General features: G+C 34.4%; 2 protein-coding genes across 10 annotated transcripts in view; one reads left to right on the top strand and one right to left on the bottom strand.

Moving 5' to 3' along the window:
* Positions 1-2,844, top strand: part of LOC148627146 (uncharacterized) — a 44,717-nt gene extending 41,873 nt beyond the window's left edge. For all 9 annotated transcript variants that reach the window (XM_088568475.1, XM_088568493.1, XM_088568534.1 and 6 more), the window contains 2 exons: positions 423-581; positions 768-2,844. In XM_088568475.1, the coding sequence (XP_088424601.1) occupies positions 423-581; positions 768-954 (346 nt within the window). In that variant the 3' untranslated portion in view covers positions 955-2,844. The remainder of the gene's footprint in view (positions 1-422; positions 582-767) is intronic.
* Positions 2,845-3,295: 451 nt separating this feature from the next.
* On the bottom strand, positions 3,296-13,553 carry LOC148627145 (uncharacterized). Its single transcript, XM_088568547.1, has 10 exons — positions 13,416-13,553; positions 9,594-9,703; positions 9,053-9,235; positions 8,582-8,831; positions 7,968-8,320; positions 7,485-7,626; positions 6,343-6,561; positions 5,906-6,124; positions 4,575-4,817; positions 3,296-4,302 (listed from the first exon to the last, which is right to left on the bottom strand). Coding segments are annotated over exons 1-10 (2,256 nt in total). The 5' UTR covers positions 13,417-13,553; the 3' UTR covers positions 3,296-3,766.
* Positions 13,554-17,672: the final 4,119 nt, after the last annotated feature.

Here is a 17,672-nt window from a genome sequence, read left to right as displayed (position 1 = left end):
TTTGAACTTTTCATTGTGTTTATATACACACAGCAAAGATGTGTGTTGTTTCCTACATTATCAGCATGTTGAAATTTGTAACCCATATTTTAGGTTTTAAACTTGCCTAGTGTAAATATATATATTAAAGATTCTTATGTGTTGCCAAATATAATGACAGAGAAGCAGGTCCAGACATGTATTTTTCTTGTTTCTAAAAAGTGAATTGATCCCTAAATATTTTTTTTCACTTTATGATGTAAATTTTTGTGCTTTATGTAAATACTTTGCTGATAAGATGTGTAATCTGCAAGTTTGAAATTATTGAATATATTTAAGACTTTTTTTTATTCTAACCACACTAATTTAAAGTTACAACATGGTAACACCCACAGTTCTAGTTCACTTAAAAGAGATTTACATTTTTTATCATTTATCACTAGATTTAGGATGAAGAAGACCCCAGAACCTGGGATGCCCCGATCAAGACCTCCCAGTAAGTCAGTAAGTCCAGAACCCACTGCTGACCTGAGGATGTTTGATCCTAGAAACCCTGATGCTGTTCGACCTGCCACAGTTAGATCTATACCCAGTAAATGCCAGTAAGTATGAAGGATTAACTACTGTTGTGTTCTAACTACTATTAACATATATGTGTATTTATTTCCATTAACTATCATAATTCAGTGACTTAAAAACATTTATTATCTTAGTATTCTAGTTCTTACAGTGTATTAAATTCCTGGATATTTTTTTCAATGTATCCTAGTAACACCTTTGTTTTGCAGAAGGTATATTCTGGTTTCTCGACCAAAAGAAAAGTCCGCTTTACCCTTGCCATCACCTTTAGAAGAACAACTGCTTGCTGAAAGATTTCCTGATTTAGGAATGAAAGTGTATCAACATCATACAGAATTAGCTGTCAAGTCCAAGAAGGTTTCTTATTGTGTGGAGTACTCTCCCTTTTCTTACTGACCATGATTTTCAACTGCAGGAATCTTTTATTAAATTTTTGGATGTGATTTGTAAGATTTTTGGACAAGAATGATTTGTTTTACATGTAGTTTAAGATAAGAGCAAAAGAGGAGGTATTAATTCAAGACTCATTTTGTTTGTTTGTTTTTCAATTGTTGAATCGTTTTTGATTGAGTTCTGTAGCATATTAAGAATTTAAGTCTTATCTTAATTGTTATTTTTGTTTCTGTTTCTAAAAAAATCAATGGTGCATTGTAACTACACAAAGGTTTATATTATCCAGTTTATACATTAAATGTATTGGCAAATTCTTCCTTAAATATAACTGAAGAAGAAAAGAGTTTGTTCACATATTTAACCACCTTATTATATATTCCATGTTGGTAGGGCTTTTTACATACCAATTAGCAAACACTATAATTCTGTTACAGCCCTATAAGAAAAAAAGGTTTTTTTGTTGTTGTCCTGCTATATAGCCCATCTGTGATGTACAACTTGACTGTGATAGGACATATCTTATTAAAAGATTAAATATGAAATGAATTGTGTAGACTCTTGTGGAGTTATGTCCCCTATCTAAATGTGTTTCATGTTATGTGTTCTCGTTGTTTTAGTGGCTGCCTTGTTTATGTCGTACATAATTTGAGTGCTGTGATATATAGTGCCAAAGGACAGTAGCCTTCCTAGCTAGTCAGTATAAAATAGTTATTGCATAGTGTAAATTATGTATTTTCTATGCAATATGTACAATTTTGTGAATCATATATCAAATATTCTGTCCAAAATATGATTTTAATATTTTGCAGATCCTTTTTTTTATCTGAGCCTTTCAAGAATGATATGTATGAAGAATGCAGTCATTTTTTGTGCTCTTTAACAAAGTTACTATAGGAAGTCTAGGGGACAAGATTTGCATTACATATTTGGACCCAGGGATACATTGTTTAGTCTATTTTTTACATTCAGTGTTAGTTATTCTTGTTTAGTGCTTTTTAGCTGGTATGGGACTATGTTGTGTCATGCAATACACCTAAAATGCTTGTTTGTTTTTGATATTAATTTTTTTTAACATAGAAAGGTTAAAATATTTGTCTGAAATTCTTATTTCCTAATGAGTGCACAGTGGCACATCCAATCTGGGTTCCATGGAATCACCCCCTTTTTTTTGTTTGAAATTTGTTTTTAATTTCACACAAAATTTGGGGAATGGAAAAAATAAGAAATAATAGCCTGGAGTCCATTTCAACATCTCTAGATATGCTCCTGTGTATGTAATTGCAAGTGGGGTTATGGAAATTGATCAGCTGGTACTTTAACTGATTTCATGTCTGAGATGATACTGTATTCAAGGTAAGGTCATTATTTTAGGGGTGTATTTTAGAACTATGTGACAGAACTTGCTTTGAGCCTGTGTAGATTCTGACATCCATAGTCTTGATAATGTTTCTTTATAAGTTTCTTATTGTTTTCCTGAAAAAAAAGTAACAATTGCTTTCGAAAAAAATTGTAATCATTACTACATGTACTTAAAATGTGTGATACAGTTTCATACAATGATTATTTAACTTTTCAAATGTGATTTATTTCCAGCTTTCTCTCCAAAATCATTTCATTGAGGGGTTTATAGTTGTTGTTATGGTAATGGTTTTCTATGTGAAAGTCATTCAAATCTCACCTGTTTTTAGGATTTTTTTTGTAATGCTTTCTGTATGTTATATTATCTATACATGAAGCAGAGAATCCTCTTAAATTATTACTTGTAATATCTTGCAGAACAGTTATTTCATTTTTGTTTTAAAATGGTACTGTCAAGAGAATATCTTATTAAACAAAATTTTGCTGTAATATTGATTCTAATGGCATTTGATTAAAGATTTTATTTTAAATACACGTATTACCTTTAGTGGGCTGTAACCATCAATTATAAAAATAGGACATTAATGGAATATAAAGTGATGCCCCACCACCTAATGATGAAAAAAAGGGGAGGACAAAATGTTCAGAATGGCCTAACTCAAGAACTATATAATTTTGGATTTTGCTTAAACTCAAACTGTATTTTATTGTACTAAATAACTCTTTAAAATTTCAAAAAAAATCAATCTGTTCTCAAGTTGTTATCTTGGAAACTGTCTGGGGATGGACAGATGGACAGACAGCACGCCTCACAACTTTTCAGAGGGTTTCACATAATACCTCCCTACTTTGTATGGCTGGGTATAAAAAGGAAACAATTCTAGAAAATTTAAGAGCAGGTCAGATTTTGAAAGACCTTCACCCATAGGAGGGTTATGGTACATATTGTTATATTGAATAATGCTGTTGAATAAAAAGAAGAAAATTATCATTTGTTAATGTTTATTTTCCAAAATAGGAAAGAAAACATACACAATACAGTCTTACAAAAGTCATGTCTTTTACAAACTATCATACTACTTCAAAGGTGAATGAAAATGTATGTAGCTTCTACATCAATATTGTCATAATATAAAAAAAGGGCATTTATTAAAATGTTAAAACAGCTACTAAATGTTTTCACATATATAAATTTACCCAATTCTTTGCACTAACATGATGATTCCATTTTTCTAATATTTTGTTCAAATTTTAGTATAAAGCGTACTACAGTTTTAATGAAAATTCACAAATCAAACAAGATCATGTGATTTATCACACATACTAAGCAGCTTAGTCTCAATAAATGTACTGAATAGTATTGTAAACAAAAGTCAGCAAAAAAAACGAACACATTGTGAAAAAAAATGATTGCATTAAAAGGTGATGGTTTTCTAACTAATGAGAACCAAAATGACTATAATGGGAAACCCATAATCCAAATAAACATTACAATACTTAGTACATGCTTAGCTTGTATCTTATGCCCTGAGTTCAGCTGTGGATTCGGTATAGGAGGGAGTAATGGAATCTTTGATATTGCAGTGAAAGTCCCCGAAAATGATGAAGAGTTTTTGTAAAATACTGGTGGCTGTCCAATAGGAGCAGGTACTGTCACTAACTTATTTCCGGTATTAACCATTGACGTGTTCCACAGAAATACCCAGTTACCCTGAGGTAGGTAGACAGTCTGGGTTGTCACATTAGACTTAATCACTGGGGCTATCAATAAGTCTGATCCATACATGTATTGATATTTAGCCTTCACTGCTTTGGGATCATTCTGATAGTGAAGCACCATCGGTCTTTGTGCTGGAATTCCCTTGGTCACACATTCCTGGATGACTGATCTTGTATAATTATTCAGCATTCTGTATATTTCAACTAGTCTTGCAAATTGTTGAAGTATATTGGGACTGGAGTAGGCCTGGACATTATAATCTGGTTGGTTTCCTTAATAAAAAATAACATTTTGAAATTTATGAAAACATTTACTTTAAAGATGATCCTCTTAACCACTGAAGCAGTGTTAACATTTATATAATAGACTTTTTGCATGCAAATCATTAGCAGCCATACAAGAGCTACATGTGTATCCTTAATGTGAATTTAATTCAACTTTTTATTATGTTGGTGAATTTTATGCTTTCAGATTGCTATTAAAAACTCATATAATAGTACATATTCAGAATGCTATAAAATGAACAATCTAACTTGATGCATACCTTCGTGAGTTCGCATCATTGGGGTAAACACTGCCATCTCGGCTGACCTCAACAACAATTCTGTAGTCCGTTTGAGCCCCTGTTCACCGAATGTTGTATAGCCACCAATATCGAAGTGAGTTAGGCCCGTCCCTGACATGGCCATTGATGATGCTGCTACTATCGTGGAGGGTAGACCATCACCAACACTGAAATCTACATTCTGGTCCCCTGCCCACATCATTGTCGTGTAGTTGGAGATATCTGTGGTAAATTATATATATATATTGCTCAAAGGTACTTCTAGGATCACGTTTTCTAGTGTTATATCTTTACATCAAATACATGTGCCAAAATATTTTATGTATGTAAGTTGCTGTCTGTTTGTTTGTCGGTTAATTCAAATCGTTTCAGAGACGTTACTATTATACCCCACGCAACGAAGTTGCGACGGGTGTAATGTTCTTGACCCGTCGCACCGTCCATCCGTCAGTCCATCATCAGTTTTCCAGACATTTTATCTAAACGCTTGCAGATATTGACATGATTTTGGAATCCCAATGATTTTTACCGAAATAACGGGCCTTGAACTTGGCAAAATTCACAGAAAAAAAGTTTTCCGGACTTTTTTTCTAAATGCTTGCAGATATTGACATGATTTTTGTTTGGTATATAAGTTTACCATGATAAGTTACAGGTCAAGTTTAACTTTCGTTCCTCTCCGATGATTAATACCGAAATAACGGGCCTTCAACTTAGTAAAATTCACAAATTTCCCCGACTTTTTTTATAAACGCTTGCAGATATTGACATGAATTCAACATGTTAAGTTACAGGACAAGTTCGTAGTTGGTTCCGCTCCAATGATTTTTACGGGCCTTGAACTTAGCTAAATTCACCGAAATAACCGTTTTTCGGATTTTTTTTCTAAACGCTTGCAGATTATGATATGATTTTTGGTATATAAGTTCACAATGATAAGTTACAGGTCAACTGTACGTTTTGTTCCGCTACAATGACATTTACTTTGGATTAACTAAAACTAAAAGAAATCACAGTCTGGAGTTTAAAACTACCATTCTGAGTAACAGAATGTAGTGAGAAAATAAAGGTCTAAAGCCTGAAAACACTCTTATTCTTTTTTTATCGGGTCCTTCTACGTGTTTTTTTCTCTTGAGTATCCAAAATGGGGACGCGTGGGGTATGTGAGCACGCTCACTGAGGTTCTTTAATTGTTTTTATTACGTATTTTTGTTACCGAGAATCAAACTCATTGCACAATGAAATACCTATGCATGCTCTTTATTGAACTTGACCTATCACAACTATATGTACCAAAGTTATACACTTACCTGCAGCCCCTGCTCTCATCCAGAAGACTATTTCTCCGAGATTGTTCGTTTCTTCCACCGCCTCCCTATTCAACCTGGCCCACAGTAATGGCCATTTGTTATGGATGTTTTCTATTCCTGTTGAATTGTCGGAAACCACAGCATCTACTGGCAAGTACTCTCCGAAATCTGCCATCCATCCTCCTAAACCTAATTTTATCATGTTGGTCTTTATTTGTTCTACAAATTACATACCAAGAAATTAAATATTCATATGAAAAGGGCTAAGAAATCGGGTGACATTAATTGTACCCGCAACTGGTGGCAATTTTGTTGTATTTAGATTTATAATTAATGGCGAATCATAGTGATTGAAATGGAATGTAGTTGATTACATACACATCAAGAGTATTCAGTTTCATTTGAATCCTGTTCTAATTAGGTATGCACATACGAACCTTTGTACCAGTTAAAAGCAGCAGGGTTTGACAAGTCAACAATACCACAGTAAAATTCTCCAAAGTCTAGGAGATATGGATTTTGTGTTTTATTCCGGACGACGAAACCCTTATTCGCAGCGTCTTTATAAAGGTCTCCTTCAATGTTCAGGTTCGGGTTGATATAAGCTAATACTCTGATTCCTTGAGTTTTAAGGTCCTTTATTTTCTGGTCCAGACCTTAAAGACGAAACAGAATACAGGCAATGTTAAACAGTGTCCAACTTGCTTATCTGTTTTGTGTTTCATTTGGTTTTGTACACTTGAACACAATTGTGTCGTGTGTCCCTGTATAGCTGCTTTATAAAAGTTTTCTTACGTTTTTTTTATTATTTGTTTACTTAGGTTTTGATAAAATTGTTGCTTGATGTAAATGTCTTATCTTTTTTCTTCTTATGATGTCTTTATCATGTAAGTGAAATTTTCGTACCCAGCTGACTTAATAACTAATGTTTCAACTGTAATTATATAGATAACGTCCTTTGCAGAGGGTATTTTTTACACCAACTAGTGGAGTGATATGTAGTGAATCAGGAAGCGGTTATTAGGTCCACTGAGGAGATTGTTATAACTATCATTGTAATAACACTATTTCTGGTCTCCATTACTTTCTATGTTATATTCAGCTTTTTATAAGGCTCAATATTTTTTACATCAGTACAGATGGTGCTAGAGTGGTATCATTATGATGGTCACCTTTTACCTCAACTCTCATAAAAATATCAGCATACCTTATGTGCATTCTAAGAAATAACGGTAAAGTGAAAGTAGATAGGTGCAGAAATCACTACTTTCATTTTGAAATTTAGCCATATCAAGGGGCCTGGAGTTTTTGTTCAGAATTGTATTACCCTACATTGAATAAAGAAAATGAAGTTTTTACAATATTGCTGATTCATTCAGCTTTCAGATGACACCTCTACTAAACAAGGAGTATGACAGGGTGCAATATTGGGACTACTTCGTGTCATTACGAACTACTTTCATGTATGTGCAAGCGACTGGTTTCCGAAATAGTGGTATTACACCTGTAGTAACCCAGGATTCAAAACGTGAACGTTTACCTACTCCATCCAAGGAGTTATTTTGAACATGTCTGTTACCTGGATACCTTTTTTGGTTCCATTTCCAGTTCCAAAATAGCCTCTGTCCAAATGAGGTATTTTTAATGCCGGCCCAATCTTGTATCCAGAGACCGCTGACAGCCACACCTTGATCCTGAGCGGCCTTCAGTCTTTTCAGCATCTTAAATTTGATGAATAATGAATATTAACACTCAATATCGTTCTTCATATTAGACAATGAATTTGTATTGGTTTTCTGGCTAAGAATTTTAAGAAAGTGTTTTCTTTTTTCTTTTTTTTTCTTTTTTTATCTAACGAAGACAAACGTCAAAGTAATAGAAAGGAACACTTTTTAATATTCGTTATGCACTTATTTGATTTGCAGTGAAATTTTCTTGATGTCTTAACTAATAGAAGTATTTTTTCAGATAAAACTATTATTGTTATATCGTCGTTATAAGGTTCTGGAAATAATACAAAAATAATACACAAATACTCAGGAAAGTGTAATAATCAAAGTACAATATCAGTGCCTCCTTGAACACCCAATATAATCCCATCCCGGATCCAGTTAGGAGGTGTTGCCATCCTTCCAACTTGATCGATCACCAAACTAGAGACCAGATCCATCATACTGTTTGTTTTGTTGCTTGGAGTAAATGTCATGTATGAGACGGGCCCCTTGATGGTTATTTCGTGGTGCTGGCTGTTGCTGAAGTCTAGTTTCACATAGTTATAACCAGTATAATGGAAGACATATTTTCGGGAGCTGACAAATGTTGGTTGTGGGAAGTATGTGGTGTGGTAATTACCTCCAGCTCCACTCAGTTTGTCAGCCAAGTAAGTAACCTGGCTATGGCGATCACGTCCGACGCCTGTTAATAAGGCTTTATCTTACAATACTAGCATATAAAAAGAGAAGAGTAGTAACTTCTTTGAAACCCAGTTAAACGTATACATTTATCTTTAATGTTCTAGTAAAAAAACGTTTTACAGTTTCAAAATCATTATGAAGGGTCTATCGACGACCTAATCTACATTTTATTAAAATTTCTTTCAAATTGATTAAAAATTAGTTCATAACTGTAATACTTTGCTTTACATATAAAGTGAAACAGTTCTTATCGTGGGAGTACCTTGCTCTCGTGTCCAAATCGGATATACTCTGTCCTTTTCTCTATCGACTGTAAATAGCTGTGGGTCTTTACCGGGTATATAGGAATATTCCCGAAGGTTTAGATGTGTGAATTGCTCCCCTCCACCATAGACCTGTTCTGTTGCTTCGGCAACGACTCTGAGCCAGGTATAAACATACGGACTCCCGGTGTTTTCCAGATTTATACCCAAAGACCAGTCGTCGCCATACAATGTTATAGTGAGTTTAACCTTATTGAAAAATAAGTAAAAATGTAACTAAAGTTTGAAAGTGACTTGTGATTATCATAAATCTCACACGATTCATTAGAATTTAGTAAAGATATTTACACTTGCAATAATGAATAAAAAAATGTTAAACTATCGCAGTGATATATTTACAAAACGTGTAGATAATGGTGATTAAAAAATCAAATTTTCTATATTTCATTATAGTCTTCGTTCTTGAATACCTGGTTTCCACCTTCATAGAAAATAAACACGTCGGTCCAGTTATAGTTGGTGTGGTTATACTTTTTGAGTCCAATCCTTGTATCAATGTTGTCTTCAATTCTAAAGTTTCCTCGAAATTCTAAAAAACTTGTACTTCCATTTCCCACATACAACATGGGGTTGTCGGGAGTATGTCTGAAAATCTAAAAAATTGTTTATTATTTGAATATTTAACAGCTGACAATGGCAGAGAAAAAAACAAATTTTATATATATATATGGAACTTGAACGTGTAAAATGTGCTAAAATATCAATATATGTTTTTGTACATTAACGCAGGTGACTTACGGAAAAGTTTTTAATAATTTTAGTGCCAAAAATTATGTACAAAATACACTTGTGTATAGCCACAGAAGAGTGGGTAGAGATTACAATACAAAAAGAGGTGCAAGCTTTGGATAGAAAAATGTAGTACTAATTGGTTGTCTGGACATTAAACTGCTACAGAATAGCTAAACAGTACAACAATTACAGACAGACAACAATTAATTAGCAACTTACTGTGACATTCCCTACGGTGATAGTGAAGTTAGTACCGTTGTCATCAATGGTATGTGGTGCTGCTAAAATACCGTTAGTGATCACTCCCAATAAAATGAGGATCTGTATCACTTAAAAAGAAAACAACTTTAAAAAAAAATATCGGTAAAAATACTGGAGTGTCAATAATGGGACAGTTCAGATACAAAAATTTATATCAAAATCCATGCACATGACCAGAACCTGAAAACAGGGGAAAAGAAGAACTACATACATAATGTAACGGGCAGAATTAATTACATATAAAAACCGAAAATCAAGAAAACAAGACATCACACACATAGAGACTAATGCACAATATGAATTTGACAAAAAACGGGGAACGACATCGGGTGCCTTGGAAAGGTGAGCACGTCCAGCCGTCTAGTCACATTGCAAGTGAGTATAATCCGGTAAGAGTCTAGCTACAATGATGCGGTTTTCCGACACGCTGTCGAAAGAAAGTCGCAAAGGGTCTCCATCAAAACATTGCAGCGATTCACACTTGGGCGATAAATCCAAACGAAACTAACTGGCCTTTTTAGTAACCTGGTTATTTTTAATGTAGCGAAAATAGACAGATTGAATGTAAAGGATCAAAAATCACCGTAAACCATGGGACAATATATTATACGAACTATGAACGCAAGAACAATTGATCTTGAACTTGATATCACATTTATCAATAAATCAAAATAAAAAAAAAATAACTGATAGCGTCATCCATTTACTTTGAGAACCTAAAGGAACCTAAAAAAAACTGTGAGCAATGCTCACTTACTTGATATACCCACTATTCCATTAGAGAACATGCACATTTGTCCTCCAATTGATATGAATCAAAATCTAAGATAGGAGGTACACTATGGGAATATGTAATAAAAATTCTGTGAAAGTTTCATTCAATTTCACTCTATGCTGTAGGAGAAGTAACAGAAAAGAGATGGGCCCTATGTCCCTATATTCACAAAGAACAAAGTCCATGTTATGCTATGTGAAACCCCAAAATGAATTCGGATCAAAAGCTGAAGTAGGTCTACATAATGGGATTATGTAATATAGATTCAGTCAAAACTGTACTTTAAGCTTTCAACGGAAACCAGAAAAATGTGATTAATGCTCATTAACGTGATACCCCACACACCCATTTAATAACATGTTCATTAACTTGATACCCCACACACCCATTTAATAACATGCACCTTAACTTGATATCCCACACACCCATTTAATAACATGCTCATTGACTTGATACCCCACACACCCATTTAATAACATGCACATTAACTTGATACCCCACACACCCATTTAATAACATGCACATTGACTTGATACCCCACACACCCATTTAATAACATGCACATTAACTTGATACCCCACACACCCATTTAATAACATGCACATTGACTTGATACCCTACACACCCATTTAATAACATGCACATTAACTTGATACCCCCACACCCCTTTAATAACATGCACATTGACTTGATACCCCACACACCCATTTAATAACATGCTCATTAACTTGATACTCCACACACCCATTTAATAACATGCACATTAACTTGATACCCCACACACCCATTTAATAACATGCACATTAACTTGATACCCCACACACCCATTTAATAACATGCTCATTAACTTGATACCCCACACACCCATTTAATAACATGCTCATTAAATTGACTTGGATCAAAATTTGAAAAAGGAGATACATAATGTCACTATGTATTAAAGATTCTTTGAAAGTTTTATTAAATTCCATTCAGTGATGTAGGAGGAGTAACGGATAAGAGATGGGTCCCCATGACCCAAATAAAGAACGAGTAATCGAGGGAACCAAGATTACAGCGGTAATCAAAAAAATGTAATCCTGGGGAAAAGACCAGGCAAAGACCAGACATGGAAAACAGACATACACAACAAAGAACATAAAGTAACTAAAATCATACACACAAAGTAACGAAAGCAAATGAGCAAATCGGGCTCCACTAAAAACTGTGAGCATGGATCAGGTGCACCGGTAGGGTAAGCGTCCTCTGCTTTTCTAGAAATACCCGCCGAGTTGCTAATAAAAAGTCAAGTTCGGGGTAGACAAACGAGGACAGGAAAACTATGACCCGTTGAATAAATCAGTTTTCATGGTGCGGTTGGATAAACCATAACGATCCACGAGTTCATGATGACAACCATAAAACTTTTGTAGTGATGACTTCAATCTTGTAGCAACATAACCCTGTTCCAGAAGCCTATTTGTTAGAGTTCTAGCGCGATACAAAGTCTGCGTAGTTTCGGCAAGCTCTGGCATAACGTATGAGTTGTGATATGAACACTGCTGAAGGGATGTTGCCACAGATGAAAGGAAAGTTGACAATTCTGAATGAAAAGTCATCACGTTTGTCTTAAAGTTTTGTCAATAGTTTTCCTTTACCATCGATTTCTAAGTGTAGGTCAAGATATGAGGCTGACCTCACATGTCTGTAGTATCCTTTATCTCAAGTTCTTTGGGGTAGATGCGATGTATCAAATCCCCAAAAGGATTGTTTAAAGATAATACGTCAGCTATATAGCAGAAACTGAGATTAAATGATCTAGCCAAACGATATTCTTTCTTTCGGATCAGATCAGCTATAAAGTCACCCTCATAAGAGGGAAGGAATAGGTCAGCAAGTAAAGCAGCACAATTTGTTCCCATTGGAATGCCGACCGTTTGTTGGAAACACGTCCTCTACACTGGACAAATATGTTCGAGATTAAAAATTCCAGCATTTTGTAAACATCTTCCTCTGCATGTATATTTGGGAGAGGATTTGGAATTATTCCTTACAAAGTATGAGGAATCTCTACCAAGAACTATATATTTGTATCTAGGTGTACCATCTTTTTTGGAAAAACAACGATGTATAATGTTTAAAGTCGGGATTTTAACTGAGTATGGGAAATAGAAGTATAGAGTGTTGAAAAATCATAGGTTTTATAATGCTATTATATTCAGATAATAGTCTTGAACTGATTGTCTCTAAAAAGATCTTTCGAATTTTTCAGGATCCACATTGAATTAATTCCACTACGGGAGTAACAAGTGTTATGGTAGGACTGAGACCAAAAGAGGATAGCACAAATTTATGGTTTTCCACAATCTAGATCGATGAAAAACCGGGCAAATTATAAACAGCATTAAATAGCTAGCGGACACATAAGAACTCAAATATGGAAACAAAATGATTTTATGATTTTTTTTGTGATTAAAAAAAAACCTTGTCCCAAGAGCCTGTGATCTGATTACTATATTTGCACTAGTGCAATATGGAAATTTATTGCACACTGACGTTGCATTGCTTTCTATGGGGAAATTATACTGCTATACAATAATCAAGTATACTAGTATATTGCTGGAAACCACTTTTGTTATTTACATAGGGCCACGTATGTACTTCTTACAGTCACGTATTCCTGGTTTATTTTGGATATTATTTTACATTTTTGCTCTCATAGACATCATTCGGTCTTTGTCCACATGGGCATTAGAAGGTTATCGTAAGACCGAGAGAGGTGGTATGGTACCGCTACAGTAGATAACGTAAACATAGAAAGAAAATCATGCTGCTTCTGCCAGGACAAAAAAAAACGCTTGTAGGATTCAGGACAACAAATTATTACTCGCCAAGAAAATGGGGATATGGGTTACAGCCGTGAACCCTTATATCCCATAATATGTGAAAGTCATAAGATGATATTTATAAGTCATCTAGTATTTAAAAAAAACTAATGTAAAGCAGACTTTAATGGTGTTACTTACTTTCGGGTGTGGTACTCGTCCAAAATAAAAAAATCAAGATTATTTGTTTAGTATATCTAACTCTTTATCCAGCTTGATTACACGACGTTTTGTAAACTGATTTCTGTGTTCAAAGATCGTAAAATTTTATCAACTGAATGAATGAGGAGAGAGATTAACTTTTATAATACACTTCGTATTTAGATAAAATTAATTATGTGGCAAAACGAAAGACCCAAGGGTTAAGCAAGCTTGATATTGAAAAAAAAAAATATATCTTCATGTTAATATCCTAGCATGCAGAAAAGGTGAAAAAGTAATATTGTAGACTGACCAGTCCCATCCTCTGGCTTACAGCACTCCGTAAAATTTAGCACAGATACGGCTTAAAATGTCAAAGATAAATGCGCGGGAAGTAAAAAAAGAAAATATTATAATTCTTTTATATCAGTTCCATATGTCACATAAAAAGAGTCTGGGTAATTTTTAAAACGTTGAATATCGTTAGTGACGAAAGTTAGAGCGCATTTTATAAGTGCATTTTGTAAACATTGGTTATTTCTCGAAGCAAGAAGGGTAATAACACGACCCAAATGATAAACTCTAGGCAATAGTAAAAAAGGACCCAGAAGTCCACATAACAAATGGCAATATCAACACAAAAACCGGAAACATCCATAGCAACAATATCAACACAAAAATCGGAAACATCCATAGCAACGAAAACAGATCAGTGATCTATATAGATAGGAATAAGCGTTATAATATACAAATGCATTGTATAATTAGTTTCACTCTTTGTGATAATTGTTACGGCTTCAGGAAGATTTGAATTACCGTCAAAGGTATTTGGTGGCATTATAGATAGATGTAAATGATGGCACAATAGGTGTATATGGTGGCACTATAGATGTATCTGGTGGTACTGTAGATGTATATAATGGCACTATAGATGTATTTGGTGGTACTGTAGATATACATATATTGGTGACATTAAAGATGTATTTTGTGGCACTATTGATGCCGCTATAGATGTATATGATGGCACAATAGGTTTTGTTTGTTTGTTTGTTGGGGTTTAACGTCCGAGCAGCAATATTTCAGCTATGTTCAGACGATGAACATGAAATTGATGATAAAATGAACATGAAATGATGATGAAATGAAAAAAGGATGGGACACAAGGACATTGTGGTCAACAAATTTTAATTGCCACTGGAAATAGGGAGAGGCGGGTAGGGTCGTGCAATTTAGCCTCCTGTGGCGGAGCCCTATGGTTCCTACTCCGGAAGAATACCACAGTAGGGTTCTTTAACGTGCGAGGAACGTGGCATTTTCCCAACACGGTGCACCACTATGGTTTGCGGTCAGGTTTTCTGTATTATAGCCTGACAACCCCAGCATGTAACACACCAGGGGTACCCCATTCCACCACCAGGGGCACACATCCCAGTTGCTCTGTGGGCAGAGCGCCCTAGCCCCCGGCTAAGGTTCTGAGCACTATTTAGTCGCCTTTTACGACAAGCTTAGCGCTGCTGCAGGCCTATTCTTTTAACACCCGGACCTGCACGGGGCAGCACAATAGGTGGGTATGGTGGCACTGTAGATGTACATAGTGGCACTTTAGATGTATGCGGTGGCAGCAGATCAAGCTTCCATCTCTCATTATCTTTAAATAATGATTTGATACAAAAAGTGCTATAATGCTAACCATATACAAACAAATGGCGGTCATACAATCAATATTGTTTAATGTTAGCACTGAAGACATTACATGACCAGAGTTGACAGCAACATATTCCATGGTGATCAGGAAGTACAGACCACAGTCGTAGTTCACTTAAGGCCATTCATCGTTGAGAATTATGTAGACCTGAATAGTTAACTGTTCTCTAATGAATGTATAATGAAGAACGGTGCTGTATGGAAAATTCAATCTATGCAATCTGACATATAGCTCAAAATACGGACAACATGATTCAGTAAAACGGCTACAAAGTTCTATGATACTGTTCTAAATCACATGATTCAGTAAAATGGCTACAAAGTTCTATGATATTGTTCTAAATAACATGATTCAGTAAAATGGCTACAAAGTTCCAAGATACTGTACTAAACCACATGATTCAGTCAAACGGCTACAAAGTTCTATGATATTGTTCTAAACCACATGATTCAGTAAAACGGCTACAAAGTTCTATGATATTGTTCTAAATCACATGATTCAGTAAAACGGCTACAAAGTTCTATGATATTGTTCTAAATCACATGATTCAGTCAAACGGCTACAAAGTTCCAAGATATTGTACTAAACCACATGATTCAGTCAAACGGCTACAAAGTTCCATGATATTGTTCTAAACCACATGATTCAGTCAAACGGCTACAAAGTTCTATGATATTGTTCTAAATCACATGATTCAGTAAAACGGCTACAAAGTTCTATGATATTGTTCTAAATCACATGATTCAGTAAAATGGCTACAAAGTTCCAAGATATTGTATTAAACCACATGATTCAGTCAAACGGCTTAAAGTTCTATGATATTGTTCTAAATCACGTGATTCTGTAAAATGGCTACAAAGTTCCAAGATATTGTACTAAACCACATGATTCAGTAAAACGGCTACAAAGTTCTATGATGTTGTTCTAAACCACATGATTCAGTAAAACGGCTACAAAGTTCTATGATATTGTTCTAAACCACATTTATGCCTACAGCTAATGGTAATACTTTAGAGGGTAGAACAGTTAGTTTACAACTAATCCTCCATGAGGCTCTTACACAAAAACAGAAATCTAAGGTTAATTTCAATGCCACAAAATGAGTACTATAAATAATACATAAATACATGCCAACGAAGTTATCATTTTACATTATAGTACATGTAAATACAGTTGGATTATTCTTTTGCCTGTTGTTCCATAAGGAAGATTTTTAATTTTTGCTGAAAAAGACTTATTCCTTTTACACTTCTTTTTTTTTCATGTGAGAGGACATTTCAATGAAATGGGCCGGAGTAAACAAAAGTATGTCTGAATTGTTCTGTCTTAGGTTTAGAAATAAAAAGAGCATTGTTGCATTTCTTGAATGTTATGAATTTAATTCAGAAACAAATTTAATTTTATCTGCTAAATAAGATGAACCTAACCAATTTTAACATTTGACGATCAGTAGGCACTTGTGATATACAATTCTATTCTCAACACTTAGCCAACCTAAAGAATTAAAGAGAGGGTTACATGGAGCACAGAGTTTCGCATCAAGTATAAGCCTAGCTGCCCTCTTTTGTGGTCTAAGTACACGTTGTAAATTTTCTTTTGTACAATTGCCCTAAATAGAACTACAATAGTCCATTAATGGGAGAATATATCCTTAGTAAAACAGTTTCCTTGTTTTAAGTTTTAAAAATTAGATACTTTTTAATCCTAGAAGACGATAAAGTCTATTCTTAGCATACAATGTTGATTTGTTTTGACCATCCGTTTCTGATCATTTTGGACTCTAAATAATTTTACACAATTTTTTTTATACTTCAGATTTTATCGGGAACTCAAGGGCACTATTTTTTAAAATAAAATCTTTCGTTTAATCCCAATAATCATACATTTTGTTTTACTAATATTGGTACACATTTTATTTCTACAACACCAAAGTTGTTATTCTTTAAAGTCTTTCTGAACTTTTGGTTGTACATCATTAATACTTTTACCAGAACAACGAATAGTTGAGTCGTCGTCAGCATAAAAATCGCAGTTATAGTTTTTAAGATATAGTGGAAGATTATTTAGAAAATCAATGAATAATGAATGGATCCTTGAGGAACACCATATAATTGATTGGTCATTCATCAGATTAAGTACACCCAACTTGAACAATCTGAGTCCTGTTATGTAAATATGATTGAAAAAAATTCCAAGTTATTACATTGCAACCATAAATTTCTAATTTTTGCACAGAATTTCATGATCTACTACATCAAATATTTAAATTGTATTTTAACGAGAAAAAATAGTAAAAATGAAATTTGAAAATGGACCATGTAAAGGAGGAAAATGCCAAGTTGGGTGGAAAAGAGTCAAGGACAACTAGTCGGATCCAGAAGGCGGAAGACCTGTATGATTTAGTTTGCCAAATAGTGTATGCGTTTTAGAGTCAAATGGGTGTGGTTTGGCGAATATCCAAAGGTGAATTGCAAATTTAATAATTCATAATGTTAGAGTTTTAGTTACCAAAGGTGTATGCTTTTTTGAATGCCGAAAAATTTATGCCGAGC

Source organism: Perna viridis, chromosome 1, assembly GCF_037379345.1.
Source record: "Perna viridis isolate PV_CMFRI_1.1 ecotype Kerala chromosome 1, ASM3737934v1, whole genome shotgun sequence".
NCBI lineage: Eukaryota > Metazoa > Mollusca > Bivalvia > Mytilida > Mytilidae > Perna > Perna viridis.
This window is presented reverse-complemented; position numbering and strand designations above follow the sequence as displayed.

Excerpts from the sequence above, each read along its gene's own strand:
- LOC148627145 (XM_088568547.1), bottom strand. Across the intron at positions 6,562-7,484 it reads GAACCAAAAAAGGTATCCAG|GTCTGGACCAGAAAATAAAG; the intron begins GTAACAGACATG and ends TTCGTCTTTAAG. Across the intron at positions 4,303-4,574 it reads AATGATGCGAACTCACGAAG|GAAACCAACCAGATTATAAT; the intron begins GTATGCATCAAG and ends TTTTTTATTAAG.